Source organism: Pestalotiopsis fici (genome assembly GCF_000516985.1).
Source record: "Pestalotiopsis fici W106-1 unplaced genomic scaffold PFICI_Scf_2, whole genome shotgun sequence".
In the NCBI taxonomy this organism is placed as follows: domain Eukaryota; kingdom Fungi; phylum Ascomycota; class Sordariomycetes; order Amphisphaeriales; family Sporocadaceae; genus Pestalotiopsis; species Pestalotiopsis fici.
In genome coordinates this window covers 2,908,956-2,928,305 of record NW_006917092.1, presented here as the reverse complement: position 1 = coordinate 2,928,305, position 19,350 = coordinate 2,908,956, and the positions used below count along the sequence as shown (strand labels likewise).

Genomic DNA, 19,350 nt, shown 5'->3' with positions numbered 1-19,350 from the left:
GAGCCAGAGCCAGAGCCAGAGCCAGAGCTTACGAACTTGTCATAACCTGTGACCTCCCGGCAGAGCTGCCGGTTCGCATGGCTTTTGAGTCAAGCCCGGCAGTCGCCCGCGGGGAGGCTAAGACCTTCTTTTTCAAGGATGGTGGAAAAGGCCTTGGTGAAGATCAATCGAATCAATCCCCTTGGGCTGGCCTCTGGAACGAACCCCCTTCCTTCCCTTTGACCTTTGTTTTTTTCCCATCAGTTGTGCATGTGGCTATTGGCTGTATAGGTACTAATGGGGACGCCGTCATCGGTTCTGCAAGGTTACTGGACTCGCATCCCACCAACCAGGGGCAAGCTCTTTTTGAAACCCGTTCCCAATTCCGGGATTTTCTTTTTTCTTTTTTCTTCTTTTTGGCTATTGACATTTCAAGCAATCGAATCCCGGTGACCTTTCCCCATTGTAAAGACGGATACCTCGAAACCCAAGTCGCTTCTAGAATCTACTTGGCGTTCTCCTATATCTTGTGATTGTTTCCACTTACTCGTCAAAGGGAAAACATCATGCTTGATGCAAATCTAACTGATACCGTCTGTTTCTAGGTCTCAGTTCGACTTCGATGAGGCTCTCTACTCGATCGAGGCTTGTTCCTTCTGACTGACAAGGGTAGCGCTTGGCGATTGCTTCCGATAGGGCTGGGTAGGTAGCTGGTAGGGGGATAAAGTCATCACTTCCCGTTGTTATACCCGGCTTTCGCGCATTGCACAAGCTAAAATATTAAGGTAGGCGCAGCTCAGATTCGCTGCCAACTGCATTACGTAGTGCATTAGATGTGGGTTGGTGCACATCTATCTGCTTAGGCAGTTTCGCCTACCGGTCAATGAACAGCCGCCCCCCAAGCCTCTCCCCATATGTACAACAATGTATTGCCAGGAATGAGCCATAAATGTTTACTGGAAATGAGTGTCTGATAAGTCACTCAAGGGGTAAATCACCACTTGTTGGAATTACATTGCAGACCAACTCTTGATCAGTTGATCTGCTGCGTTGTCACGGATCCCAATTGCGACCTACTCCCTCGCCATCATCACTACTACTTACACAGTACTTCCCTACCACTAAACGGTAGCATCCGGCTGACTCACAACACTTTATCGCCAGCCCGTCTCTTTTCTAGTCCTTCAACGGCGCAGGTCGGCACCGTTCACGGGTAGTTTAGCAGAGCGACAATCTCCTGGAGTAAAGTCCGACTCATCCGGCCAACTGGCTATGCCGATTGATGGATTTGTAAACAAGTCACCTCGCAGCCGCTAGTGCTTGCTTGTATTCAATGCGCGCCAAACGTGTGTGTCCCACCCCCGGAGCTGGGGCACGGGACACTAGTCATTAATGCTCGTTCCGTTGTGATCCGAAATCTGGAAATGGAAAGAGGACGACGAATCGACTTGCAGCAAAAAGTCAATGTTTTCTCTCTCCAAAAAGGGGGGGAAGGGAATCTTACACAAACGGGTTCCTGTCCATTTCAATCTTTTAAGTTTTGCCGTTGTATCGGATTCCATACATATACTTTCGGAATTGTGCAGCTTTGGCCTCAGCTCCGATGGCATGCGCGGGGCAAAACATATACAGGCGAGAATGGGCAAGGAACCAGTGCACTTCTTTTGCCACCAAGGGGAAGACATGAGATAGACAGAGACAATAATCAATTTGATATTTTTGGCATGCTTCCATCAAGTCTACGACCTCTATGTAGAAACATTTCCATCATGGCTTCGCAAGCGACTGCTAGACAGTCTCAGACAATGCGCGCCGTTGTGTGCGACAAGACCGGTCCCGTCAATGTCCTTCATCTTCGAGATATACCCATCCCCAGCCCAGGAGAGGGTCAGGTCCTTCTCCAGGTCCTGGGGTTTGGCATAAACCGTGCCGGTAAACATAGTTTTCATCTTGAGTAGTGAGGAAATCCCGATTAATCATGCGTCTTTCGTAGAGATGTACACTCGTCAGGGTCATTCTCCAGGTGTGACGTTTCCCCGGATCCTGGGCATCGAGTGCATCGGCACGGTTGTCGCCTATCACGATACGGCTTCCCAGAGAACCATCAAATATCCACTCGGGACTCGGGTCGGTAGGTTCACCCTCGAGATATCTCATGTGCCACGGGTAAGGATACTAATCAAAGACCGCTAGCTACATGTATGGGTGGTCTCGGCCGTCAGATCCCCGGCTCCTACGCCCAATATACCTGCGTGGCAGAAGCAAATATGCGACCGAGTAAGCCAGTCACAACTCTGCATCTTTTCCCAATCATGTAGAGGAAATTTTGTTCTAAAGATCTATTCTAGTCCCGCCCACCAACCTTCCCATCAGCGTTCTCGCGGCCCTGCCAGAGATGCTCCAGACGACCTGGGGCTCGCTGGTACAGGGTCTGGACCTCAAGGCCGGCCAGAGTCTGCTGATCCGGGGCGCCACCAGCTCCATCGGTCTCTGCGCCATTCAACTGGCCCGGCGGCTGGGCGCATCCCGCATCGCGGCGACCACGCGTTCCCTTGACCGCGAGCAGATGCTGCGCGATGCCGGCGCCGACGAGGTTCTCATTGATGACGGCAAGATTGCGGACCAGATCCTTATGAGTTCTGGTAGCAAGGGGCCCTTTAACGTCGTGCTCGAACTTGTCGGTGCCACCACCGTGCGGGATTCCCTTAAATGCGTAGTTCCCAAGGGAACTGTCTGTGTGTCTGGAATGCAGAGCGGCGAGTGGATAGTCGATGACCTGGACCTGTTCATGGACCTTCCCAACCGTGCCAGGTTGTGCGTATATGGTGGCGGTCCCGAGGATTTCATGATGATGCCTTTCGAGGCGCTAATTAGAGATGTTGAAGCGGGTCGGGTGAAGATCCCAGTGAAAACATTCCAGCTAGATGAGATCCAGAAAGTTCACGAGATTCTGGAAGCTGGGGGTGGAGGTGCAAAGATGGCTGTTGTCGTAGATGAAGCATAACATTGGCAGCGCCATCAAGAGTACGAAGTGATAATGCCAGGTAACACAATATCGGAACTATACGTGGGAATCGTGTATATTACTTCATTGACATAGTCCGCCCAGCTTCAAGCTTACGCCACCTTGATGACGACCTTTCCAAAGTGCTTACCACCATAGAGATACTGGAACGCCTCTTTAGCCTCGACAAACTCAAACGTCCTGTCGACCACGGGGTGAATCTGTGCCTTTTCATACACGCCGAGCATCTCCTCGAAGCGGTCCTTGGGCCCGTTGAGGATGCCCTTGAGTGTGACATTGCGCTTGAGCGCCAACAAGTTGGTGTTCATGCGGCTGCCCGGGGCATCCTCCTTGCCCGACAGGTAGCCGATGCAGCTAATGAGCCCGCCAAAGGCGACACACTCAAACGACTTGGCCAGCGTTTCCGCGCCGCCCGTCTCGAGCACCACGTCGGCGCCCTTGCCGCCTGTGATCTCCAGCACCGTCTTTTGCCACTCTGGCGTCGTCCGGTAGTTGATGGTATGGTCTGCGCCCATGGCTCGGGCACGCGCCAGCTTGTCGTCCGACGACGACGTCACAATGACGGTCAAGCCGAGCGCCTTGGCGATCTGCAGGCCCGAGACGGAGACGCCGCCCGTGCCCTGGAGGAGGACGACCTTGTCGCTCCCGGTCAGCGCCTGGCCGACTGGCTGAAAGCCATTGATGCTCATCCACGCCGTGACGGCAGCAATGGGCAGGGTGGCGGCCTCCTCATCCGACATATAGCCGGGTACCACGACGAGACCATAGTCCGGGAATACGCGGTATTCGGTCAGACAGCCCGGGTTTGGGAGGCCAAGACCAGACCCCATGTCTTTTTCTTGGATCTGGCCCTTGACGTGTGTCTGGTTGAAAGTCGCCATGACTCTCTCTCCCTCCTTCAGTGTCGTCACGCCTGCACCAACCTTTACGACAGTACCGCAAATGTCGGAGCAAGGCACCAATGCACTGGCCCCCTGCTTCATGGAGTCATGGTGCCCGTATAGGCCCATTACGACTGTCATGTTTGGATTAGCATTTAGTTGGATTATGGTTTTCGGAGACGGCATCGTATAAATGCAACTGACCTTCGGTGTCGCGGTAGTTTAGCGAGACGCGGTTCACTTTGACCAGAACCTCTCCTTCCTTCAGCCCAGCAGCGTCGGGGGCAGGAGCATCCACCAGCTTGATGTTCTCGAGCCCATCCTGGTTTGTGATCCACTGCTTCATGTTGATGGAGTGTTCAGATATTGACTGTCTGGTGTTTATATGTGACTTTGAAAAGTAGCTCCGCCTTGGCCCTTGATCACGATTGGGATGGACACTCGGTGCAATTCAGGTGGTCTGTTATGTAGTCTCCTATTTTCAGAAGATTTTTTCGTCTCATTGATGTCATTACACGATGGAAAACAACAGAAGGCCCTCGGCATTTGCATAAATACTACTAATTGCCCTGGATAGGCCCGGCTTCGGCAGGACCCGATTGACACGGCTACGGGGATCCGATCTTGAGCTTGACCCTCCGATCCACTGGCTTATCAAATCACATCCACGTCATGTGCGGGCCGGCCAACGGCGCATCGAAGACGGTGCAGTCGCCGTAGAAAAGTCCACCCGGTGCAGCAGAGACTTTGGGTATGCATTGATATGTACAATGGCTAAGTATGTATGATTGTGCTTGTAATCTATGCTATTCGCCTCCCAACAGTCAAACACTTGGCACCGAAGTGATACAATAACCTTGGGTATCCAACATTGATCTTGTACAGGGTTCCCGCCCCAACGGAAATGCTAAACATACCATCCAATAAACTCCGATTCTATGTAAGTGCAAACGAGGGCATTTTCTTCGTTGCTTTTTCCCATGAAATTATTGTTTTTGGTCCTGTCCATATCAAGACAGACCTCGATGTGTAAGGAGTGAATTACGTCGCCTTGTCAAGATGGCCCTAGAGATGCTGCTAGGCATCATCACCGCAGCTCGCCCGGCCCCTTTTCAACAACAAAGGTGACCGGCTTTCTAGCCCGGCCGTTGCGGAAACCTCCTCCTAGATTTCTAGGCGGGATGAGGCTCATTCGTTTCATCATGGGTGGGCTTTGTGCTACCCAGTCCCTTTCCATCTCGCTGATGCTCTGCGGCTCCTTGCCACGGCATGCGCGCTCGTCGTAGCCCCATCTGCCGACGCCACCTCCGTTGACCCAGTTCTCGAGATTCCGACACTGGCTCACATCTAACCAGGTAAGGCGTGAACAACCGTCGAGCACACTCTCGGCACCGACTGCAGTCACGCGCACACAGCCTCTCACGCTCAGGCGCTCAAGATCGTTCAGGTGCAGAGCGATGCAGGCAAGACTGTTGTCACTGACAGCGCTGCCGCAAAAAGCCATCTTAAGCTCTTTCAACATTGGCAGTCCCAGTGCCACAACCTCCGTTGCTGTATCAGACAGGGCACAGCAGAATGAAAGGTCGAGATGCGTCAGCGATTTAGCCGAGTTTGCCAAAGCTACAATGGCGTTATCGGAGAGATAAGTACAATCGGCTAGGCAGAGATGCGTGAGATTGGTGAAGCGAAAAGGTGTCCAAGATTGGAAGCCTGCGTCAGTAATAGAGGTACATCGGGTCAGTGAGAGTGACTGAATGCGGTTGGAGGCGTGGGCAGCCATATGTGCCATTGAGCGATCGGTGATATGTTTGCAGTAAGACAAATTCAGTCGCTTGAGTTTCGGGCATCCAATGACGGTGCCAGCGGGTGGCAAGGTGATGGTCTGTGTCTGTGGCTTCTGGCCCCTCCTTGAGCTTGAGATGACCACCTGTTGTCGTCCTTGCGGTGCCTGTTCTGGAACGACCCAGCCAACCACACGTGCTAGGAGGTTATCTCCAACCTTTCGGCAGTTACTCCAATCAACCTCTTCAAGACCTTTTGCGTGTTCGCTCATGTCTAGGATTTGATTGGCAGAAACATCCCATACCGACCTCATCTTCCATATCTTGACATTCTTGCCGCAGACCTTCCATAGCGTAGAGAAACCTTCGTCAGTAACGTGGAAGCAGTTGCTCACGTCAACCGAATGGGGGCGTGGGCCAACAAATGGCGCTATTATATTGATGAGCACACTGTCTGTCAACCGTCGGTTATAGGGCCTCAAATCGACGTCGCGACATAGTTTAGGAGACGTTGCCAACAGTCGTCGCCAGTGCGACGAAACTTGTCGAAGCCGAAGAAGCTCGACAATGTCAAGCCATTGCCATGTGGCAACAAGAAGATCGTCAGGCAACACTCCATCGTTTTGGGCAGATCGTATGGATGAGATTCTAGCCTTTTTAGAAGGACCTTCGGAATCAGGGGAGAAGGAGGAGAATGCGAACTTGACAGGAGTAGCCAATTCAACAATACGCTGCCGCACGCCATTTGCCTTTGGCGTGCTTGGAGAGTCTGCTGGAGGTGTCGGCGGTGCGAGTGAACCACGACGTCGATTACGAATGTTTTCCATGTCGACGCTGAGATAGGGGTCTGGGTCCTTTGGCTTGATAATATCGAGATCATCCTTGGAAGGAGATGAGGGTTTCGAAGGTGTCGTGAAAATCATATTCGGGGCAGTCCTGACAGGTGTTGATGGCTCCGACCTGTCAGAAGCATCCGACATTTCCGTATCCTCATCGGCGGGTTGAATCCGTGTCTTGGCCGTCTCTTCGACCTGTTTCTTTATGTCTGCTGGGCATTTTCGCCACAGCTCTTCAAGCGCGTCTGCACCAATCATGAGACATTCAACAGTGGTGATGGACCTGACCGTTGCTGTACGCTCACGTGAAAGCCCGAGACTGGCGACTTCACCAAAATATTGCCCTGCTCGGAGCCTAGGTCGCACATATGACGACCGTTTCAAGCGTCCAGCGGATATCTGATCCTTCAAAGGCGCATGTATGACCTCGGCCTCGCCACGCACAATGAAATAGATTTCTACCCCTGGAGCGCCTTGCTGTACTATATCAGTGAATGGTGGATATGTTTTCGGCTGGGCGCTCATTCCAAGGAAGTGAAGAATGTCTGGCGGAAGGGTTGCGAAAAGTGGCAGTTCTCTCAGCGTTTGCCGAACATTGACGGTGCCGCTACCAATGGCACTTCCACCAGATGGGTCTTCAATGACGCCAGGGCTTGGTGATTTCCTCTTCTTGTGATTGACCACACTGCCCTCCTTGATGACACCCTCGTCTCCCGTGGAGACTTCTCCTGGCGCGGCCTCCCGTGCCAACTTGTAAGCCGACTTTTTCTTACTACCACTCTCCTGGCGCTTCTTATTGAGGATGGTCAACCTCTCGTGGGCCTCATGGCGGATGGCCTTTTCCATGTCGGGAAATCCTGGGAGCTCCTGCTGAAGGTCCTCTTTCTTGAGCACAAGCAGAAGACATTTGGATCGAGCCACAATGGTTGCAGTACGTGGCATGTCCATCAGCACACCAATCTCGCCAAAGAACGACCCGGGTTTAAGCTCAGCATAGACAGCCTCGCCATCTCGAGAAGTGACAGCCACCACGCCGCGGACTAACCAGTACATGGCTTTTGCGGGATCTCCTTCTCTCAGCACATGATCATGTGCGGCGTGAATCTGGGGTCTGAGGTGCTTTCCTATAGCCACCAGAAAATCTTCGGGCGCAGACATGAAGAGGGGAAAGGATCTCATACGGTCCAGTAGGTCCAGTGGCATATCTGGAATTGGCGACGCGTTCAATGGAGACGGCCGCATTGGCCTGGTTGGATTGGTTTCCACATTGAAAGATCGAATGAGCGATACAGAGTCCAGCATCTGACCAGCGGCTGGATGATGCGCCAGGGCCCTGTAGGCTGCAGGCGGAGAGCGCGGGCTCCTGCTTCGAATCATGATTTACGACTGTCTGCCCAGGCCGGACAAGCCAAAGAAGCACTTGTGTTATGTTCCCAACCCTCGCCTCAGCAGCACATAAACTCCCGAGGGTTCCAATCCCTCCAGTAAGGTCGTCCGTTCTAGCAGTTTGAGCAGCAAGTTCGGTCGGGCAAAGCGTTTGGCAGAGAGTGCTGCATGCTATAGCCGATCGGTCTCGACGAACCACAACTGAACAGGCAATTTGATTTTATCTCTCTTGTTGCGTCAAGAAAACATATAGTTGGGTATGAAGAAGACGAATACGACCAGCGAGGTGAGGTACAATGGCAATGCGATCGAATGCAGGTCGAGCGAGCACTGCTGCGTGATGATTCAATTCAGCAGTTGCGGCGGAGGGGTCGCGTTACTTTCGTAGCTCGGTTGGTGGCTGTAGCTCCCGCTGTGCTGTGGGCGTTGAAGTGTATTCTAGTCGCAGCAGCAGCTAATCCGCGGGGCAGTGGTCAAAGTGAGTCGCGATGGTTGCTAGCGAAGAGCTCGCGATAGTATTTCGTATATTTTTCTCTTTTTTTGAAGAGGTAATAATTCTTGGACTGTGCAAGCCTAAAGACGCACAGGGAGAGACTCGGTCAGCTTCCAATCCTATTCTTCACACGCTAACAAGAGCAGATCGCGGGATCGAAGGGGTTTCCCCAATGAAACTCGTGGCCAGGTATAGAAGCAAGTGGTGGCTGAGCTACCGGATATGCTGAAATAGCGGTGGAGACAGGCTGCGTGCTCACGGTTTCACAGACGAGACTGTACTTGCAGTCGGGTGTGCCGGGCCACTGTAAGCACGCCAAGCTGAAGAGCCGCAAGCTGCTTTTTTTACTTTTTTTCTTTCTTTCTGCTGACTGACAGACACGGTATTTGACAAGTTGGTGAGGCGGGAGAAGGATGGGAGAAAAGCAAGAAGAAAATAGTGCGGGAAGAGGAGAAGAGCGCGTTGCAAGAGGAGGGTAGTACCTACTATCTTAGGGAGCCAGTAGGTAGGTACTGTAATAATGTAGGTATGATGTAGCTAATGGGATGTAGCTGTAACATGTAATTACAAACAAAGCTCTAAAGCAGCAATAGCCAAGGCAGAACACAAGATGCAACTAGCAAAGAGCAAAAGAAGCAGCCAGAAAATTGTGACCAAGTCTACTCACGAGACAGAGGATTAGGAAACAAAAAGATTGTGTTGACAAGTTGAAATGGGCCTGGGTGGTGGGATAGAATAGTACAATTGTGTGATGGATTTGTTTTAGACAAAAAAGAAGGACAGGCAGGGGACTTCAATTGGGGGACCAGACAAGGTATGTGAAAGGGTAGGTAGCTAGTAGGCGATGGGGGGGGGGAAAACTGACTGGCCAAGGTACAGTCTGTGTGCGTTACCTACTGCAGCTTGGTTAGGGGTGCCGTTGTCCGTGTGTCTGTTCTGTCTCCAAGAAGGTGGGTAACAGAACGGTCTTGGGTGGTACCTGTCGATAGATAGTATGGGCGGATGCGGAGTGAGTCTTCCTTTCTCTTGTCACCCCCGTTTTCTTGTTGAGGTGCTAGTCCCGGGGACTTTTCTTCATGGTCAGCACGAGAATCAAAGCTGAATCATCTTATCTTTCAATTTGTGCGAGAGGCCTGAAATCCTGCTACTACGAGTGCATAGGTAAGCCGTTGAGAGTGGCAGAATACTACTTTAAAAGTATACGCATAGGGCATTGCCATAGTAGGAAATTGTGGCTGTTTGGCTTTGCCAGTGATTGCTAGGCATGGTTGGCAGGCACTGATAGCCGTCGTGGGCTTGGTTTTTTTTTTTTTTTTTTTTTTTTCCTCTTTGAATTTTTCCCCCCTCCTCTCCCTCCTTGTTGGTCCCCCGCGGCCCGGTAACAAGACACCCTGCAGGAGGAGGATGCAAGGTCAAAAAGCGGGACCTGTGTCGCTGCACATGCATCAAAGGACTTTCTACCACCAATACTATCAGTGCAGGAGATGGGGAATCTTCCGCCGTGGACGTCGTCGTGGTCTCGTGTGGTAAGTGTGGGTGGACCAACGATTCGACCAAAAGCGACTTCTTAATGTATCTGTTTGGATTGAGGAACAAGAATGGGGGTGAGTGGAAGTTCCTTCAAGCTGCCTCAATTTTGGCGGTACACATTCGAAACTCTTCATTTTCCCCAGGTTCCAGGTTGTGACGATTTTCTTCCCCAGAACATCGACCACAGGTAACAATGAAGAAACAGACGCCACTACATGAACAAGACAGACAGACAGGTGGCCCGCGTACCCTACCGCCGTACCAGGCCATACCCTCGAGGTAGTAACAGCAGAAGCTCGGACGAGTCTGCAAGGACTCCCGTCTGGTAGCATGTCGTGCCAACGAACGGGAAAGCTTTCCAGAGCTTCAGCACGGAGCACCGACTGGTCTTTGGCTATCCCAAAATTGCGGGCTTCTAGCTGGCACACCCACCAGCCCTAGACTCTAGTCGCGAGGGGCCGCTGCGACGAGCCTTATTGTCTAGGTGGTAGATCGCCCAATGGTCGCGCGCGAGGGTACGAGGGTGAGATGGGACCTTGGTCCTTGCGGAAATCGTTTTGACTGACATGCCGTCAAGTGTGGATGCTTAAGGATATGACCGACGGTTCACGTGCCTCTTGTTTCGGCGAGTTTTTGGCATGCCATATGGGCGATCGTAGACATGGGAAGCCATGATGTCGACAAATGCAGACGGGCTGGCTCTGGGTTACAGATTTACAGATTGATTTCCCAGATCCAGAAGCCTTCCAGAAGGAATAGGCGCCCGCACCGAGCCGTCGGGGTCGATATGCAAGATTCCAGGCTCGCCAGGTCACCTAGAAAGTCAGGGCCCAGGGGAGGAGGGAGGGGGCCTTGCAGTGTACATAATGTACACAGTAGTGTACACTACCGTCTGCGTGTGCGTGTGCATATGTGAGCAAGAAGTCTCTGTCATTCTCTTGCGCTTTCTCACTCCCCTACTTCCGGCCGATGACATCTGAAAGGCGGTGGCTTGTGGGTTCGAGTAACACAACATCAAATCAAAACTCAAGGCGCTCTTTCGTCAGCGACAAAGAAGAAAACACAACATGAAGCGGCATAGGAAGGTTTGTCATGACCCGCAGTACGCTTTTCCACATCAATCCCCTGGCTTGCCTGCCTGGCTCCCTGACCCCCATCTATTGGAATGGACTGCATACACTATGTACAGGAGTACGTACATGAATTCTTCTCTCGCGTACTTGACTATATACGGGCATCATAGGCACATCACAGAAACGCCACAGCCTATTACGGAATACGTACTTTGCGGAAGAAGAAGGGCTGGAAGGCATAGTGCATCCGGACGGTTCAGCGTGACTCGTGACATCTATTGCTAGTAATCGTCACTACAAGACGCCACCCCAGGCAAGGCTTCAAGGTTGATTTGCGAAATGAATGCTCTAGCTGAGTTGTTCGAGTGTCCCAGTGGAGTTCTTGCCAGGTCAAGGGAAGAAGCGGTCAGTGATCAGATTCCTATCTACGGTCTGGCGGGCCTTTTACGTTTGAATATGTTAACTGAAAACAAAGCGCGCTTGATTACGCCGCGTCTTTTTTTTTTTTTTTTTTTTTTTTAAACCCTTTCTTGGGTTCGTGGAAGCGAGTGGCCGAGGAACGCGACCTGTTCCTGATCACAGTAGCAATTCACCAAAGCAAAGGATGGCGCAGCAGCCGCAGAGAGAAACGTGAGGCTGTCTGGACAATTCGAGGCGGCGAAAGGATCAATTCCAACATGCCCTGCTCTTACGTCTCTTGCTATTTTCAAGTATGTAGCAATGGTTGAGAACTTATGGCACGTTGCAAATGTAATGTCGTGCGAGGTGGCCAGAAAAGAAAAATTTGTCTCGGGCCTGTCAGCAAGGGAACTGCAACCCAGAAAAGACGGGACGGCAGTTGAGAGTCGGCGCAAACCGTCATCAGAATATCAACTTCTTTTCCCAGCACATCATCTGTCAAATTCTCTCGTCGCCTCGAATTACAGACGCGGTCTTTTGTCACGTCAACAAAGCAAGAATCTGCATTATGCGTGTTTCACTAGCCCGACCGGACCGTGGCTGTTCTTGATTATCTGATACCGGCACCTGACACTCTTCGCGTGCTCAAAGGGAACACCCCTGACGAGGTCCAGCTCGCTGGCGAACCCTTAGCCGAACAGAGCAAAGCCAGCGGCGAAGGGGGCCCCCGGCTGGCTGAGGTTGAGCAGACTTCCCTGCCCCCCAAGTGCCCTTCCCGGGCGTAACGCTGCACGTCTACGAAACCGGCCCATGCGCCCTCCTTCGAGAAGGCTTCTAGCGTTTTTCGGGATCTGTCGGTCCCTGGGCCGGCCTCTGCCCAGTGGTCATCATCGCGGGGCACGCGGAATTCTGATTCGCGATGGGAATGACCATCAGTCAGCCATCTATGCTCAACTTCTCAAGGTCATGGCACAGAGCGCATTAGTTGAAAGTATGCTCTTTGTAGTCGCACTCTAATATGACTGAACAAATGATACGCACGTCATGATTTATCATTCATCAGCAATCTGGTCCTCTCATTGCTGGCCAAAGGTACGAGCAGCACACCCCTCGCTCACCCAAGCCGAAAAAATGCAAGCCAGGTTGTATCGGAATCGTCCGTGCCCTCAGATCATAATGCAGCAATTATTCCCCTGGCTCTTGGCACGTGTGACTGACTGCACTCTGTACGCAATCGTTGAACTGAAAGAATGTCTATCTGGCCTCGAGGCGCTGTGACTGTATGGAATTTTCCAAACATTCGTAGGTGCCTCTGAACAAATCCCAGAACTACAGCCCGAGCGGCAAGAGGACGGCCGGATTCTTGCCCTAATCTGTCTACCATGGTCATAACATGGAGCGACTTTGCGCAGTATTCAACATGACAATGACGCATACAGGATCGGACTATAACATCTTTCCCGGCACCTCAAACTGACCTGCAGGAGAAAAACAATTCTCCTGTTGTTCTAGAATATTTCGAGAAGCTCGCTGCGTTCCTAGGCTTCCACCCACCCACCGCAATGGCAACCCTGGACATGACGTCGTCCAAACTTGGTGGTGGTGTCCGATGCACTCAATATCGCGAGATACAATGAGACGAACAAATTCAGGTACGCGAGCTCTCGTCTCGTTTGATTGATAAGATCGAATCTGCAATCGGGACCGGGGGGGAAACACCCCATGGGCGCGTTTGTCAGGGAACGTCTGCCCCGACCACTTGCTTGTTTCGTACCTGAATGCCACGCATGCATACAAATCCGTTTTGGGAAGGTCAAGATACGTCACAAACTATAATTCCCTCTTTATGATCTCAAGGCTTTTTGTTGCTCAGTCACCATTTATTTTAATGACGACGATTACGAGGGGGGCAGTCTCTGCGTGTTTGCTTGCAAAAGGGTCTGGAGTAGCAAAGTGCGCTTGTTCAGGATTGACTGCATGGCAAGAGGAAATTATACTGCAGGTTTGATATAATTCAAACACGCCATGATTTGTCACAACATCAGTCTACATGGTACCTTGATATCATTGTGGCATTCAATTTTCCCAAGCAGATGCAACGGAGTGACCGATGACCGAATGCATCTTAGATTGCACAAATCTACTGCAAATACCCGCTTGTCTGTGAGCAATTCAGGTACATGTCTCTTCATTCCAGCAATGATATCCTGGCGGGGTTTTATTATTTCATGGTGCAGTCACGGGTGACTTCTAATGTACTGGTTGGGCTAATGTACTGGTTGGGCTTCGACATGGTTGGGGGAAAATCGAATGAATCTGTTTGCAATCACCCTACTTCCTTTACCTTGATACATGCGGAGTGGACGAGTGAGAATTCAAATCATTGACATTCGCTGGTGATTGTCATTGAGTGCTGCATAGCTTGTGAATTACTAGTATCAAACGTTCTCTTCCTGACGGCATCTTGTGAAGTGAAGACGAGGCCTCTAATGGTTGTCTGCTCCAAGCAAGATATACCTTGAACTCCCATAATTTGCTCCAGTTTACATCTAAAGGGGTTTGAGACATAACTTTTTCAATCTAGAGGATTTAATGGGCAGAAGCGCAAAACGTGCACAGGATATATCGTTTTTCAAACTATAAACAAGGGAAGGGCATAGGAACGTCACAAGAACGTAAACCCTTGAAGTTTCAGAGATTTGAGCAGTGAGCCTCTAGGTAGCCATCGACTATATTGCTTTCTTAACTAGTTAAAAGTCTATAGAACTTTACATTAAGCCATTGGAGCGACCTTCGTGATGTAACCGTCAACCAAAACCGTTTGCTTCTGTCAGGTATGCCCTACAGCGCCTCGGCCGACGACGGTGTGGGAATATGACATTCTCAAATATCTTATGCAGATGCCCATCTGACAACCAAGACAAATGCTATGAGAGACCTGTAAAGTTGCGATCTGTGTAAATTTCAGTCATCTTCGTTGATCTCCTCTTCCGTCCAAATGAGCATCAACAAGCTCAGTTTGACGGCCATCTCAAGTCCATCAACTTTTGTCCTCCTGTTCTTTGAAGTCGTGGTCCAGGACTACAGAACCGGCCTCCAATGCAAAACTGGGATGAGTCGTCCCGATTCGTACACGACTTGCCCTATACTTTGTTCTGCCCGTAAGCTATGCGAGACTGAGCTACGCCACAATGGCACCGAAAATGGCTCGGGGGTGCATGCCATTTTATACACTCACGGTCGGCAATCATGCTCGTATTCGATTGAGCATCACGGAAGGGATTATCTCTACTCCTGTGATGGTCATTGTCATAGAATCTTTTGGCATTTCTGTTCCCATCTGCCTCGCCCGACTTCTGTGAGATAGGTGTTTACTGGTCATGTGGTAAACCAGCAATGAAACATCAGGTGGGGGTATCTGACCTAATGGTTTCGAGGCCTCTAGAAGACAATATATGAATGCAATCAAAGAGTAAGAAAGAAAAGTTTGGAAAGAGGTAAAAAAAGAGTAGACGACGAACGTCAAAGAATATTGCCTAACTCTAGTATCTGGTGACAGCAGCTGCCACTTTGTAACGAATTGTGAGTGAAGCAAAAAAAAAGTTGGGTGTATACACCACAGAGTTGTCAAGTATACATATACCTTCACTTCTAGTGCCCAACTTATGCATATAACTCGCCAGACTTTCATGCGGCTTAAGTCTTTAGGCTAGAGCAAGTCTTTATGTTTCAGGTAGTCGGTTTAGATGATTGTAATCATAGGACCTCGAGGGGGGAAATCTATTACAAGTTTCAAGGTCTGTTCATTTAGAGTGAATTTTGTATTGGGCAACTCCGTGATACTTTGATACGCGTCCCGATATTCAAGCGACGGCTTGAGTCGAATGTAACCACATTCAATATCGGAGATTTTAGAGACATCAGGCCCCTCCCCTCGGCCACCGGAATATGCAAAGCTCAGAAGGGATTTATGGGAGCGCCATCGTGGCTTTCAATTACGCCTTGAAGGTTCAAATATGTCGGCAGCTGTCTCCCGTGTGGGCTGCTGAGTCAATGGGTTGGATCATGGATGTTATGTTGATTTCCTCCTCATCATTCGGCCACCCGAGCTACGAGAAATGGTGCTTCATCATGGAAAGCAGGTACTATCAACAGATAATTTGCTGAGAATGGCAGTTATAATATGAAATTGAGTTCAAATGAGTTTACCAGTGTCGATCAAACAGTCTCCGACCATCTTGTTGATTGGTGCATTTGTGGCTGTAATAATTGCTATGGAACGGCTGTGTAGGTCTTGAATGAATGAAATACCATGAAAGTGATGTGGAATAGGAAGCGCGCAATACGTATCTGATTCAAACATCTTGTGAGCACGTCTCCGAGTTCTAAAAAGAGAAAGGGTCTACCATAGTATACTAACATTTTTCCATGCACCACCATAAATGGTGGAAATGTCGAGAATTGTCCTTTGCGCAGCCAATGAGAGAAAAGCTAATCCATAATCAGATCGATTCAGCGACAAAGACCCGGGAGTTCAAGCGCTGCTAACAGGGATCTAGCTCTGGAAAATAAGCACTGTTGCGGGCGGCAGCGGATGGGTTTGACGGGTTGACGGGCTCGCCAGCTGCCCTTTGACGAATGTTCCACCAGCTTCTTAGCAGCCTCGATGACCTAAGCCAGAAAGCTCCAAACATAGCTGGTGGCAGGTCACAGGTCTGAAAAAAAGCTCCACCTTCACCTCGGGAAACCTCGTCGTCATTCTTTCTTTGCCTCCGGCCCGGACTTAACGATTTTGAATAAAACCATCACCGGGTCCCTCCCCAACATCCTCGACTCATCGTCTTGGTCAATTCCCTTTTGTTTCCCATATCGCCCGTTACACTCAAACTGCTCCTAGGGCATACCTCCAACGCCATGTCCTTTACCATTACGGTTCGCCAAGGGCCCGCGCGCCTGGCGACAAAGCTCCCAGAGCTGACGAAGTCCGCTTTCCGAAGCAGCGCCCCCATTCGCGCATTCCACCAAACATCTACAAAGCAGTCGTCGTCCTTCTTCACCTCGAGGACGGCCACCACATCGTCCATTCTCCGATCCACCAAGCGCAATGTCTTCCAGCAGGCCCGATCCTACCAGTACCAGGCTGGCGCCGCCCCGGCTGATGCGAGCTCCCTCAGTCGTCGCTTGCTCACGGGTGGTGCCATCTTTGGTGGTACCCTAATTGCCATGAACATCATGTTCAACCGCGAGACTCGCGAAGATGGTGGCATGCCTGCTTTCGAGAGGTCGTACTTGAACCAGACTTTCATGCACACTGGTCTCGGAATTGGTATTATTGGTTTGACTGCGCGCCAAATGGTCCAGTCTGGTTTCGTGTACAGAATGATGGTCACCAACCCTTGGGTCGTGGCCATTGGTGGTCTTGCTCTCAGCTTTGGTACCATGATTGGAACCCGCATGATTGAGCCTGACAAGTAAGTTATTCCTAAAATACTTTGTGAACACTCGAGAGAAGTAGTTGCTAACCAACCGCTAGCTACATTCCCAAGTACGCTCTCTGGACTGCCTTCAACGCCACCCAGGCTGCCTTTATCGCTCCTCTGATTGCATTCGCCCCCGGTGCCCTGATCGCTCGTGCTGGTCTCTACACTGTTGCCATGATGGGTTCCATCTCCTTTGTTGGTGCCACTGCCAAGCAGGAGAAGTACCTCTACATTGGTGGACCTCTGTTGGCCGGTGCCGCCATTGTCGCCGTCTCTGGTCTCGCTCCTCTTGTCATTCCCGCTACTGCTGTCCGTACCCTCGCCTTTACCGAGAACATCTGGCTGTACGGTGGTCTCGCCGTCTTTGGTGGTTTCACCCTGTACGATGTCCAGAAGGTGCTCCACCACGCCCGCCTGGCAGAGCGCGGCATCATCAAGCAGGACCCTGTCAACGAGAGCATCTCGCTCGAATTGGACTTCCTCAACATATTCATCAGAATGGTCCAGATTCTGATGATGCAGCAAAACCGACGCAAGTAGATGTGATTTTACTGAGGTCGAGTGTATAATAGAGGAGGATGAGAAGACGCGACGATGGCGAAGATACCAACGGTCTTGAGGAAAAAGAATGAGTTAGATTTATACTCCCCTCATACTGCGGCTCTGTTTTTTTAATACGTTATCATTTTTATCGCCTACCTGGCATAGTGAGCAGAAAGAAGAAAAAAAAAAAAAGGCAAATCAAAATAAAAACTTTGAAATATTTCTAATTTTCATTTCGACCCTGTGCACCACTCGGTTGATATTAGCTGCATGGAAACGCAACAAGGACATTCGAACAGCCGTTCAGCAGAAATATCTCAACATAATGTAATTGTCGGAAAGCCATACAAGCTTTCATCAGATGAAAACTGATTGCTCAACATGAGACTTGCCAGGATTACCCGTAATTCAACACACATTCACTGTCTATAAGATTGCCGCATCGAAAATTCATGTTGAATAAGATTTTTATTTTTTTACTGTTTTGTTCCACATTGAGGCCCCTTGGCGACGCGCTCGTCGCTCGTCGCTCTCGAATGACTATTCCCGACCTCTCCCTTCTTTTACTGTATATTGCACATTTTGCACACAAGCCATCGCGGTAACCTCTTACTTACGGCACATGTGAGGTCTTGGTTGTGCGTTCCTCGGCGCACGGTTTATGGTGCCCATAATTTCCATCCATTTAGATCTAGTGTTGAATCCTCCCCTTGGTATCTTGTTAAACCACAATTTGTTGCATTGAAACTCCTTTCGGCCCAACCGGTATTTCGCCCCCTTCCTGTCCCTCACAGCTTGTGCTCCATTCTCGGGCATGGTCACTTGAGGTCAGGAAAGGACCGGAGAAAGTGACTGGGGCACTCGTAGCCGCTGGGGTTCTTGTGCAGGTACTCCTGGTGGTAGTCCTCGGCGTCCCACCAGCGGCCGGCGGGCAGGACCTCTGTGACGACGCGGCCCTTCCACCACTGGTCGTTGACGGCGGCCGTGACCTCGCGGGCGACGCGCTCCTGCTCCGGGCCGTGGGTGAATATGCCCGACCGGTACTGCGAGCCCACGTCGGGCCCCTGGCTGTTGGCCGTGGTCGGGTCGTGCATGCGGTAAAAGAACTCGAGGAGCTGCTGGTAGGTGATCTTGGTTGGGTCGTAGATGATTTGGGTGGCTTCGGCGTCTGGAGCAAAGTAAAAGAAGCTGATTAGCTACAACAATTCTCTTTCCCCTAATTGTCTTGACGTATTATATAACAAGCTGGTTGTGACTTACGTCCAGTGTCGCCTCGGCATACGGCGCGGTAGGTCGGGTTATTCACGTCGCCGCCAATGTAGCCGACGCGCGCATCGTACAGGCCCTTGCCGCCAAAGTGCTTGCGGTAGAGGTGCTCAACGCCCCAGAAGCAGCCAGCGGCCACGGTCGCCTTCTCGGCGCCCTCGGGCAGGGAGGTGAGGCCGCCGCCGCCGCCGCCGATACCGTTGGTCGCGTCGCCGGTAATGGACATTCTGCTGGTGGTGGAGAGGGGTCGGAAGAGTCGGGCGAGAAAGTTGGGCATCTGAAAGGCCATGGCCAGGAATACAACTGCGAGGGTGACGAGTAGTAGTGTTTGTCTGGTTATATTGCTAAACGCTTGGCCCATATAAAAGGTGGATTTGCTGTACTAGATAGAGAGAAGAAAATAACAAGAAGGATTATAAATGCAAGCTACTACCGGTGATTTGTGTGTGCTAGATATACAATTGCGGAAGGTCAGGATGCACGTACAGCACTGAAGCTCATGACGTGACTGACTTTATTTTAAATCTGGGGGTTGTCGCAAAACAGAATCGCAATGACAAATACTCTCTCCCCTGGGGAGACATTTGGAGCTGAGCCCTCTTCTGCCGTTGCGCCACCCCAAGCTTTCTTTCTAACTCAAGAGAGGCAAGAAGCAGTTTGGACAATCAATTCCCCCGA

General features: G+C 50.9%; 5 protein-coding genes across 5 annotated transcripts; 2 read left to right on the top strand and 3 right to left on the bottom strand.

The window, feature by feature from the left end:
• Nucleotides 1-1,748: 1,748 nt before the first annotated feature.
• Nucleotides 1,749-2,983, top strand: PFICI_03076 (uncharacterized protein; the record flags this gene model as incomplete). The annotated part of the gene is made up of 4 exons (XM_007831657.1): nucleotides 1,749-1,911; nucleotides 1,973-2,110; nucleotides 2,173-2,256; nucleotides 2,328-2,983. The coding sequence occupies 4 exons, from the start codon at nucleotides 1,749-1,751 to the stop codon at nucleotides 2,981-2,983; spliced, it is 1,041 nt and encodes a 346-aa protein (XP_007829848.1).
• A 113-nt stretch (nucleotides 2,984-3,096) lies between these two features.
• Nucleotides 3,097-4,231, bottom strand: PFICI_03075 (uncharacterized protein; the record flags this gene model as incomplete). The annotated part of the gene is made up of 2 exons (XM_007831656.1): nucleotides 3,097-4,019; nucleotides 4,090-4,231. The coding sequence occupies 2 exons, from the start codon at nucleotides 4,229-4,231 to the stop codon at nucleotides 3,097-3,099; spliced, it is 1,065 nt and encodes a 354-aa protein (XP_007829847.1).
• A 741-nt stretch (nucleotides 4,232-4,972) lies between these two features.
• Nucleotides 4,973-7,879, bottom strand: PFICI_03074 (uncharacterized protein; the record flags this gene model as incomplete). The annotated part of the gene is made up of 1 exon (XM_007831655.1): nucleotides 4,973-7,879. One exon carries the CDS (start codon nucleotides 7,877-7,879, stop codon nucleotides 4,973-4,975), a length of 2,907 nt encoding a protein of 968 aa, XP_007829846.1.
• An 8,418-nt stretch (nucleotides 7,880-16,297) lies between these two features.
• On the top strand, nucleotides 16,298-17,403 carry PFICI_03073 (uncharacterized protein; the record flags this gene model as incomplete). The annotated part of the gene is made up of 2 exons (XM_007831654.1): nucleotides 16,298-16,854; nucleotides 16,917-17,403. 2 exons carry the CDS (start codon nucleotides 16,298-16,300, stop codon nucleotides 17,401-17,403), a joined length of 1,044 nt encoding a protein of 347 aa, XP_007829845.1.
• Nucleotides 17,404-18,224: 821 nt separating this feature from the next.
• PFICI_03072 (uncharacterized protein) lies at nucleotides 18,225-18,961 on the bottom strand (the record flags this gene model as incomplete). Its single annotated transcript, XM_007831653.1, has 2 exons — nucleotides 18,225-18,574; nucleotides 18,667-18,961. 2 exons carry the CDS (start codon nucleotides 18,959-18,961, stop codon nucleotides 18,225-18,227), a joined length of 645 nt encoding a protein of 214 aa, XP_007829844.1.
• Nucleotides 18,962-19,350: the final 389 nt, after the last annotated feature.